Raw genomic sequence first — 11914 nt, forward strand, 5'->3', positions numbered from 1 at the left:
AATACGTTAGAGACTTACCTTCGACGCTTTCGCTTTCGATTCACAAAAAGACCGGTCCTCTTACTGGCCGTCGTTTTAGGGATCGGTACAACACCACCTTTCATTCCTCCATTCAATCAACACCATATGAGGCCCTTTATGGACAACCCCCACCCTTGCACTTACCTTATGTGGCTGGAGAGTCAGCAAATGAGGAGGTGGATAGAACACTGCTCACTAGGGAATTTAAGCTACTACAATTGAAGTACCATTTGAAGAGAGCTCAGCAGAGGATGTCTGATCAAGCCAACAAACATAGGTCTGATAGACAATTCAACATTGGAGATTGGGTGTACTTGAAAATACATACAGATGTAAAATTTCACAAGAACTGAACTCATTTCACAAAACTCGGCCAAATATTATGGTCCTTACCAGATTTTAGAGAGAATTGGAGCTGTAGCATACAAACTTTCAGTTCCCCCTCAATTATTGCTTCACCCCACTTTCCATGTTTCCCAACTTAAAAAGTGCTATCAACTACCAGCTGAAATATCACACCCTCCTGTCCTAGAATTATCCAGCCCCTATTGTCCTCAACCTGAGAAGATTTTGGAGAGAAGGACGGTAATGTATGGAACAAGGCAGTCCCTCAAGTGAAGATTCAATGGGACAAATTACCTCCTGAGCAGGCCACTTGGGAAGATTATAATGCTCTGATGGTGAGATTTCCTGCATTTCTTCCTTGAGGTCAAGGAAGATTTTAACAGGGATGGACTGATACGAGGGAAGATATCTATGCTTGAGTGAAAATATACTTCATGCTTTAGGGATGGTACATAACTGTTAAGAGCTGAGTAATAGTTATAAGTTTAAGTTCCTTTATATACGAATAAGTCCCATTTGTTTTAAGTACAACTGGGTATTTGGCATGGGTATTGGACCCCATAGTTGTTTAGCTTTATTACCTTAGTCCAACAGAGTAATTACACTTTGTCAGTAGCTAATTCCTATTTTGCCCCAAAAGAGTAGGATATATCTCTGTAATCGATTATTGTTCACTATCAATGAAAAGTATCTCTATTTTGTTGCCCTAATTTCCTTAGCTTGTAGCTGTAATTTTCTCTTTTCTTCCTGTATTTCTGGTCCTGCAACACTCCAACATTTCTTTAATGCTCCCTTTATTTTTGCTCATCTTCAACCTATTTGATGAGCATTGTTTCTGACTTGGTGATTATATTAAGTATTCTGTCTATTACAAAGCATTTAAGTACCTTGTTTGGTCATGCATATAAACATAAGATCATGCCCATATATCTATATGAACTAAATTTTCATGGTTTTTTCCCTTGATATTTCTTGTTGGCCCTTTAGTGAATGGTCATGTTAGGCTGTCAAAACTGGATAAAATTGCTACTTGTTGCAAATGAACCATCAAGAGGAAATGCACAATTTATGATTAGTGTAAAGAAGTTAAACTCGTGTTATTAACAGGATGGAACAATATGGAAAGAGTTGAGTGTGTGCTGTGACAGGACAGGCTGACATTTCAGTTATGCAGCAAAGGACAACAGCAGAGTACCTGATCCTAGCATCCTAAAACCTGCTAGAGGAATCTGGAATTTAGCCGATGAATTACTTATAATAACTAACAAGCAATCACCACTAAAACAAAGAACTCTCCTAGATATTGTTCATGCCCTACGTAAAAGGTCAAGTCGCATTGACAACAATCTGAAGGATTATTATCTTTCAAGAAATTTGCAACCAAAAGAACTAACCTTGTGGGATAGAAAAGAAGAATTGTGCACACAATAAAACTGCAAACAATGAATATAGCTGACCGAGAACAAAGACTATTCTGGTGAGTACAAAAACTATGTACAGCTCATGCTACTCCCCAATGTAAAGTCTATCACAACAATAGACTTTTCAGTTTACACCAAAAAGCAACAAAATTCAAACACTTATCTTTCAGTCATGAGTAGCTTCTGTTTTTCTTTCAAAACACATCTTGTTTCTTTCAATACCCATAGCATACCTGCTGGCACTAGGTTCCACTACTTTGCTTCCTTCCTAAGGTCTTTCACTGTCCAAAGTCCATAAATATTTTTTCCACCAATAAAAAAATAACATATGCCAAAAGAAACATGTCCTTGGACACGCAACAAATCTTGAAATACTATTCTCGCAAAATGATTTTCATCCTTAATTTTCATAATATAGAAACATGATTAGGATTCAGCAATATGAATAGAAATTACAAAACATTTAGAGCAAGCTTTCTTACTTGATATTTAGAGAATAAAAGCTTACTTAGACATGAAGAACTACTAACAAATACAATTGTAGCCTTGTCTATCAGCTACAAACCAGATCTAAACATAAACTACCAGTTGTTATGTATGTTGTGATTAATACGAACGATAGAGGTCAAAGATTATCAATAAGAAAAGACAACTGAAGCGCATGCAGAGGATCTTGGAAAGCATTGGAGCTCCTGGGCCATTTTAATATAATCCTGAGGCACATCACTCCCTTCAAATTTGGCAGCAATGATGAACTTTTCTAGCCCTGTTGCAATCTTGAGCAAATATTTTACAAATGGCAGTACAGACTTATTTCCATATAGTGGTCCATCAAAGTTAATGATCTTGATGGTCTTCAGATGTAGCAAAGAGCAGTTAAAATTATGTGTCTCAAATCTCCTGTTATGTTCGTCCTCATTTGTGTAATACTGCAGAAAGAGTACACTACATTAACCAGTTATTCTGCTTAGATGGAAGTAGAAAGTGCAGTTAATTGTTGATAAAATTAAAAAGAAGATGAACTTTTAAATTCAATGAATATCTCAAGTGCTTAGCAAACGTTACAAAGTGGTACATGCAAACCAAAAAAAAAAAAGTGTTTCAAAGCTCCATTGAAGCTGATCATTTATCTCCTCTAACGAAGGGGAACATTATCCCTTGTTGAACATCTTTTTCCTACAACTACAAAAAAAAAATTGATAGGAACTCTTCTGGTGATATTATGGCATATGTAGGCCATGGAACAAAAAATACGGCTGAAGCATTTGTTCTTTCTTATGGGCTTAAATATTGTCTTGAACACGGTATTAGAAACATTTGGGTGGAAGGCGACTCTTCACTTATTGTGAGTGCTTTCAAAGGAGTTGCAAAATCTTTCTGGCACTATGAACTTATTATTTGAGAGATTAAACAGCTATGGTAAAGAAGTCACTATTACAGAGAAGCCTGGTATGGGTGATTCATTAGCTGGATAGACTATCCAGTCACCTATTGGATGCCGTGAAGAAAATTTTCTGCTTTAACTCACTATGAATTGAGGCTAGAGGAAACTGAAGGGTTGAAAAGTGGAAGCTCCCTTCCTTCAAATATTCGGAGAAAGCCCAAAGCTTATCTCCGATAATGCAACAAGATGAACTTCGTGGATCATTATCCTTCTGTCAGCTCACACGTTACTTGAGAGTGCTCCTCTCACTTTTTCTCTTTTTTAGTTCTTGTGGAAACAGTGTACAGGGGAGCAAGTCTACTCAAGTTAGAAGCTATTGTTGTAAAGCTCATCAAGTTCAGAAAATTATGATTTTTTTCCTCAAGAACTTAAGATCGAAAATATGAGGATACATATCATCTTCTTCTTCCACTAATAGTTTGATATTTTGAAGACAACAGCAATGCAATACAAAAGATCAAATTGAATTGCATTAGACTTTTTTGTTTCTGGTGCAAACAGTTATACCTAGAAGGTACTGTTTCTATCATAGATATCCAAAGATCTTGTTAGGATTTTGGATCAGTTTTACACTTTTGCTATGATGTAAATACGGTATTCAGTACGACCTATGTATTGATTTAGTCAATACACACAACTGTTACCTTCTCAGGGGGAAAAAAAAAATAGTTGTTTGATATTCATATCATGAAGTAACAGAATGAAGGCATAAAGGAAACTTACTCTTCCTACTTGATTGTACCAGTCAATGACCAATGTCTCAACATATGATGAACTATGTAGAAAGCTGCAAATTCCAAGGAGGTCCAACTGTTCCAAGGCTGCATTAATTTTTAAGAATTTTCGGCTCGATGGTGGAGGCTCCCACCCTTTCAATTCCAGTATGGACAGACACTTACAAACCAAATAGATAAACCAGAATATGTCAAAACAAGGAAATGCGACATAGTTAACAAATGACATGAAAATTGTGAATAATTCGTAAAAACAACTTGGACTATAAGACTGTCTTTTGCACATAAAAGTGTTCAAGGTTGGTTTAGTAATCCAAAAATGGCGCATTCTTTTAACTAGGAAAAAGTAGAACTTCATTCAACAAAAAGCGCTTTCTTTTAACTAGAAAAAGTAAAACTTCATTCAACAAAATGCAGTACAAAAACAGATAGCTCTTGTGCAAAGATGGACTTCCGAAAACCCATTCAGATGACTTAAAGAGAATGATCAAATGTAAATCAATCCAAGTATTTATATGTTGTTCTGTCAATTGTAAATTCTTTTATTCCCAAAGTTCATCATTGAAAATTCTGTTCAAAAGATCTTGTTTCAGTTCATCTTCAACAACCCCTGTTGCCCATGAGAATGTAACTTTTAGTACTTACCAACATTGTTATCAGATTATCCTAAGTAGTGGAATTGTTAATGTTACTAAACTGATGATTCAGTAGCAAATAGAAAGTCCCACAAAGGGAAGAAACTGAATTTTTGACAGTGAAGAGTATGAATCACAAACCTGGATGCAAAGGGACTCAATTCAAGATTCTCGAACATGGGCAAATATTTCGTGAAGAAGTTTGTTATGATCAATTTTCTCAGCTTCACAGAGTTAATTTCTAAACGACGAATGCCACCAACTTTATCTAGTTCCAAGCACTCCAAGTTCGGGCAACCTAATCATACCTTTTCCATAAAACCCTCTGTCAATTTCACGTCACCAATATCAAGAGAAACTAGACTAGTCCAGTTAAAACTACCAAAGGGTTCAGTTCGATGTTGCGTGAACCCAAATTCCTGAACGAGGTATTCTTAAATCCAAACTGAGGAAACTCATATGAGTCCTCCTCACTGTAAATTTCAAGATCAAAATGTTCAACATTAGCAAGTTTAGTTGCGAAATGTACCCATAAATCAACATGTTTAACATAACGCTTCTTGTACCAATAGAGACATACCCTGAATTTTCTGATTTTTTGGCAAGACCTCCAATAATGAAGCTCTCTATTTGTGGAAGCCACGAAATCAAGAGTGGCCTTTTTGTTTCTAAGGTAGGAGAACTCGAAATCGAAAGTGATAATCGAACGGACTTCCAAAGAAATATCCATCGTTTAGACAATACACTAGTCCTCACAACTTGTTTTCCATCGGGCAACAGAGAGAGTATGTGAATTGGAATTGACTCTGGCAAATCAGTGAGGCGGTCTCCACTAGCCATGATTCTCTTCAGTTTACATCAAAAAGCAAGTAAATTCAAACATTTATATTCAGTCGAGGGTTGCTTCTGCTTTTCCTTGAAAACACTTTCTTTCTTTCATTATTATCCATAACTCACGTGCTAGAACTGTGTTCCACTGCTTTGCTTCCTTTCTAAGGCCTTTCACTGTCCAAGTCCATAAATATTCTTTCACAGAAGCAGACATAGCCCCATTCTCAATACATGGGTGATCTTGCAGATTGCATCTTGCAGAGCAAGAAGTTCTACAAACGTTTTGCCCTATCAGCAAAAAAAAAATAGCAACATAACTACCAACATTACATTCTCATTACGTTATTAAGAATAAAGGTGCATTACTTTGTCAATTTCCGGTTATTTACAAAACTTATCAAAAAAAAAAAAAAAAAAAAAAGACAATTAGAAACGGTGTTATTAGAGGTTTTTTATTAATTTGGGATTTAAAATTTGGCTAGTTAAATATTAGAGGTCTACGTCTTTTATTTAAATTAGCCCAATTTTAAATCTCAAATTAATAAAAAAACAATGACCTCAAAATCTAGTTGGAGGCTACATTGATGAAAAATTCGCAATGGATGAGTTAGTAAATGGCATAAATATATATTGATGAGTGGCATAAATGCCTAAGTTCGATTGATAAATTCCCCAAACTCACACCCTAGATAAAACATTAACCATTGATACATTGAGCCTTTTGTAGAAACAATACAAAGGGTATTGAAATCGCAATTAAGTGCAACCCAGTTGAATGCCTAATCTTGACGTTGATCAACCCTATTCAACCTTAACCATTACTAGAACCTTCAATATTTAAGGTGTATTTGGTATGGAGGACAAAATTTTGTAAATAATATATTTCATTTTTTTCATATTTGGTTGGTCAAAATTATTGGAATACATTATCTTAGAAACAAGTTCCTTCAAAATAAGGACAATGACTACGTAGTGAAAGTAGGAAAAATAAGTTCACAAATGACATTCCACGGTAATTATCTTCGCCTCACTATAACACCCCATCCCCAAACCCACCCTGTCCATAGCTCCCATCCACACCAACCCTACACGGTGTTTGAAAAGATTATATACAAATGTTTTTCAGATAATATTTTCTTGATCGCTTGTTATTTAGTGAAAACATTAAAAAAATAAATAAGAAAACCACAAAAAATTATTTTCAGCTGAAAACAAATTGTTCATTACGATGGACACCATTGATGTAAGTTTGCAACTCTTTGAAGAGGAGCTATATATATATATATATATATATATATATATATATATATATATAGTATTTTTTTTTTTTTTTTTTTAAACATCAAGCATTTGTTTGTTGTTTGTGGGTGATATATGGCGGATATATATGTTACTGCTTTTGGGTTGGTTTTAGGTTAGTTTTAATTCAATTAACACCTCAATCACATATTAGTTAGAATCAACTATATGAATCTTAAATCTATGTGCTCTATTTGGATGGGATTGACCATCATAATATTACTTTCCCTCAAGCATGCTTTTTGTGTTTAGAAATTTTGTTAATTGGACAAAGCTCCAACATTTCTTTAATGCTCCCTTTATTTTTGCTCATCTTCAACCTATTTGATGAGCATCGTTTCTGACTTGGTGATTGTATTAAGTGTTCTGTCTATTACAAGGCATTTAAGTACCTTGTTTGGTCATGCATATAAACATAAGATCATGACCATATATCTAGATGAAGTAAACTTTCATGGTTTTTTCCCTTGATATTTCTTGTTGGCCCTTTAGTAAATGGTCATGTTAGGCTGTCAAAACTGGATAAAATTGCTACTTGTTGCAAATGAACCATCAAGAGGAAATGCACAATTTATATTCAGCGTAAAGAAGTCAAACTCGTCCTGTTATTAACAGGATGGAACAATATGGAAAGAGTTGTGTGTGTGCTGTGGGACAGGCTGATATCTCAGTTATGCAGCAAAGGACAACAGCTGAGTACCTGATCCTAGCATCCTAAAACTGCTAGAGGAATCTGGAATTAGCCGATGAATTACTTATAATAACTAACAACCAATCACTACTAAAACAAAGAACTCTCCTAGATATTGTTCATGCCCTCTGTAAAAGGTCAAGTCGCATTGACAACATTCTGAAGTAGGATTATTATCTTTCCAGAAATTTGCAACCAAAAGAACTAACCTTGTGAGATAGAAAAGATGAATTGCGCACACAATAAATTGCAGACAGTGAATATAACTGACCGAGCACAAATACCATTCCGGTGAGTACAAAAACTATGTGCAGCTCATGCTACTCCCTAATGTAAAGTCCATCACAGCAATAGACTTTTCAGTTTACACCAAAGAGCAACTAAATTCAAACACTTATCGTTCAGTCATGAGTGGCTTCTGCTTTTCTTACAAAACATATCTTGTTTCTTTCAATACCCATAGCATACATGTTGGCACTAGGTTCCACTACTTTGCTTCCCTTCTAAGGTCTTTCACTGTCCAGAGTCCATAATTTTTTTTTTTTCCACCAATAAAAAAATAACATATGCCAAAAGAAACATGTCCCTGGACACGTAACAAATCTTGAAATACTATTCTCGCAAAATGATTTGCATCCTTAATTTTCATAATATAGAAACATGATTAGGATTCAGCAATATGAATAGAAATTACAAAACATTTAGAGCAAGCTTTCTTACTTGATATTCAGAGAATAAAAGCTTACTTAGACATGAAGAACTACTAACAAGTACAATTCTAGCCTTGTCTATCAGCTACAAACCAGATCTAAACATAAACTATGTATGTTGCGATTAATACAAACGGTAGAGGTCAAAGATTATCAATAAGAAAAGACAACTGAAGCCCGTGCAGAGGATCTTGGAAAGCATTGGAGCTCCTGGGCCATTTTAATATAATCCTGAGGCACATCATTCCCTTCAAATTCGGCAGCAATGATGAACTTTTCTAGCCTTGTTGCAATCTCGAGCAAATATTTTACTAATGAGCAACATATTTTACAAATGGCAGTACAGACTTATTTCCATATAGTGGTCCATCAAAGTTAATGATCTTGATGGTCTTCAGATGTAGCAAAGAGCAGTTAAAATTATCTGTCTCAAATCTCCTGTTATGTTCGTCCTCATTTGTGTAATACTGCAGAAAGAGTACACTACATTAACTAGTTATTCTACTTAGATGGAAGTAGAAAGTGAAGGAGTTAATTGTGGATAACATTAAAAAGAAGATGAATTTATAAATTCAACGAATATGTCAAGTGCTTAGCAAATGTTAAAAAGTGGTACACACAAACAACCAAAAAACAAAAAGTGTGTTTCAAAGCTTCATTGAAGCTGATCATTCATCTCCTCTAAAGAAGGGAAACATTATCCCTTGTTAAACATCTTTTTCCTACAACTACAAAAAATTTGATAGGAACTCTTCTGGTGATATTATTATGGCATATGCAGACCCACTAGGCCATGGAACAAAAAATACGGCTGAAGCATTTGTTCTTTCTTATGGGCTTAAATATTGTCTTGAACACGGTATTAGAAACATTTGGGTGGAAGGCGACTCTTCACTTATTGTGAGTGCTTTCAAGGAGTTGCAAAACCTTTTTGGCACTATGAACCTATTGTTTGAGAGATCAAAGAATTATTTCAAGGTAAAGAAGTCACTATTACAGAGAAGCCTGGTATGCGCGATTCATTAGCTGGATAGACTATTCAGTCACCTATTGGATGCCGAGAAGAAAATTTTCAGCTTTAAATCACTATGAATTGAGGCTAGAGGAAACTTAAGGGTTGAAAAGTGGAAGCTCCCTTCCTTCAAATAGTCGGAGAAAGCCCAAAGCAACAAGATGAACTTCGTGGATCATTATCCTTCTGTCAGCTCACATGTTACTTGAGAGTGCTCCTCTCACTTTTTCTCTTTTTTAGTTCTTGTGGAAACAGTGTACAGGGGAGCAAGTCTACTCAAGTTAGAAGCTATTGTTGTAAAGCTCATCAAGTTCAGAAAATTATGATTTTTTTCCTCAAGAACTTAAGATCGAAAATATGAGGATACATATCATCTTCTTCTTCCGCTAATAGTTTGATATTTTGAAGACAACAGCAATGCAATGCAATACAAAAGATCAAAGTGAATTGCATTAGACTCTTTTGTTTCTGGTGCAAACAGTTATACCTAGAAGGTACTGTTTCTATCATAGATATCCAAAGATCCTGTTAGGATTTTGGATCAGTTTTACACTTTTGCTATGATGTAAATATGGTTTTCAGTACGACCTATGTACTGATTTAGTCAATACACACAACTGTTACCTTCTCAAAAAAAAAAAAAAAAATGTTGTTTGATATTCATAACATGAAGTAACAGAATGAAGGCATAAAGGAAACTTACTCTTCCTACTTGATTGTACCAGTCAATGACCAATGTCTCAACATATGATGAACTATGTAGAATGCTGCAAATTCCAAGGAAGTCCAACTGTTCCAAGGCTGCATTAATTTTTAAGAATTTTCGGCTCGATGGTGGAGGCTCCCACCCTTTCAATTCCAGTATGGACAGACACTTACAAACCAAATAGATAAACCAGAATATGTCAAAACAAGGAAATGCGACATAGTTAACAAATGACATGAAAATTGTGAATAATTCGTAAAAACAACTTGGACTATAAGACTGTCTTTTGCACATAAAAGTGTTCAAGGTTGGTTTAGTAATCCAAAAATGGCGCATTCTTTTAACTAGGAAAAAGTAGAACTTCATTTGAACAAAAAGCGCTTTCTTTTAACTAGAAAAAGTAAAACTTCATTCAACAAAATGCAGTACAAAAACAGATAGCTCTTGTGCAAAGATGGACTTCCGAAAACCCATTCAGATGACTTAAAGAGAATGATCAATGTAAATCAATCCAAATATTTATATGTTGTTCTGTCAATTGTAAATTCTTTTATTCCCAAAGTTCATCATTGAAAATTCTGTTCAAAAGATCTTGTTTCAGTTCATCTTCAACAACCCCTGTTGCCCATGAGAATGTAACTTTTTAGTACTTACCAACATTGTTATCAGATTATCCTAAGTAGTGGAATTGTTAATGTTACTAAACTGATGATTCAGTAGCAAATAGAAAGTCCCAAAAAGGGAAGAAACTGAATTTTTGACAGTGAAGAGTATGAATAAACCTGGATGCACCAGGGACTCAATTCAAGATTCTCGACATGGGCAACACTGTGAAGAAGTTTCTTCATATTGCTACGCTGCTTCCCTAAGGTGTGGTCTACTTCATCATTGTCTTCCTCGCCCAAATAACAATCAAAATAAACTAAATCAAGGACTGCAGTGACGAGTGAAGGTACATTTCCACACGGCAAGCTTATATCATTGCAGTACCCCAAAAGTTGCAAAGTTTGCATAAAGGGGGCTGATATTTCGAGCTGACCGTAGTAGTTTTTTATGATCAGTTTTCTCAGCTTGACACTGCTGATTTCCAAACGATGAATGCCCGACACTTTATCTAATTTCAAGCACTCCAAGTTAGGGCAACCAGATAATACCTTTTCCATAACACCATCTGTGAATTCTATATACTTAATTGAAAGAGAAACGAGACTAGTCCAGTTTACACTACCAATAGGGTTCAGTTCAAGTTGGCGTAAAACCAAATTCCTCAATGACTTATTCTTATATGCAAATTCAGGAAACTCATACCTTCCACCGTAATCACTAGAAAGTTTAAGTGTAAAACATTCAACATTAGCAATTGTTGCAAAGTATACCCACAGATCAACATCTTTAACATATTCCTTGCAGTACATAAAGCGTGTTACACTGAATTTTCTGATTTTGTGGCAAGACCTCCAATAAAAAAGCTCTCTATTGATGGAAGCAATGAGATAGGGAGTTTCATCGGTGTAAATGAGTGATACAGGAACGGATTTCCAAAGAATCCTCCAATGTTTAGACAATACACTCGTTCTAACAACTTCTTTACCGTCAGGCAACAAAGAGAGTATGTGAATTAGAATCGACTCTGGCAAATCACTGAGCCGGTCTTCTCCTCTAGCCATCGTTTTCCTTTGCATTTCCATGGAATACAACAATTTTGTAAGTCTTCCAGTTGCATTTCTTGTTTTTGGAGAAAGGGTTTGTGGAGGTGTTAATTTTGACCCGATTGGGGGCTGATTTCCCTTGACCAAATGAGTATCCCTTTATCAGGTCACCTTTTCGGAGTTCGGAACAAAAATACCTTAAAAAAAAAATTTCTGAACCAAAATATCCAACAAAAAAAATATGTTAAAGTAATTTTAAGCGTAGTATTTTCACGCTTAAAGACTTAACCGTAACGATGCCGTTAAGTGTTTTAGCGCGATAAAATCTCTAGCATTTTAAAGGAGTTGTCTCTCTCCCCTATAACGCAAAGATTTTTTTGTTATAGATAGTTGGGTTTACCTATAGCGCATTATTT

General features: G+C 35.4%; 1 protein-coding gene and 1 pseudogene across 1 annotated transcript; both read right to left on the reverse strand.

Annotated features, from left to right (window-relative positions):
* Nucleotides 1–2326: 2326 nt before the first annotated feature.
* On the reverse strand, nucleotides 2327–5440 carry LOC132066178 (F-box/LRR-repeat protein At3g03360-like; annotated as a pseudogene).
* A 5387-nt stretch (nucleotides 5441–10827) lies between these two features.
* On the reverse strand, nucleotides 10828–11516 carry LOC132066179 (F-box/LRR-repeat protein 25-like). Its single transcript, XM_059459542.1, has 2 exons — nucleotides 11004–11516; nucleotides 10828–10926 (listed from the first exon to the last, which is right to left on the reverse strand). The coding sequence occupies exons 1-2, from the start codon at nucleotides 11514–11516 to the stop codon at nucleotides 10828–10830; spliced, it is 612 nt and encodes a 203-aa protein (XP_059315525.1).
* Between the last annotated feature and the right edge of the window lie 398 nt (nucleotides 11517–11914).

This window comes from Lycium ferocissimum, chromosome 8 (assembly GCF_029784015.1).
Source record: "Lycium ferocissimum isolate CSIRO_LF1 chromosome 8, AGI_CSIRO_Lferr_CH_V1, whole genome shotgun sequence".
NCBI lineage: Eukaryota > Viridiplantae > Streptophyta > Magnoliopsida > Solanales > Solanaceae > Lycium > Lycium ferocissimum.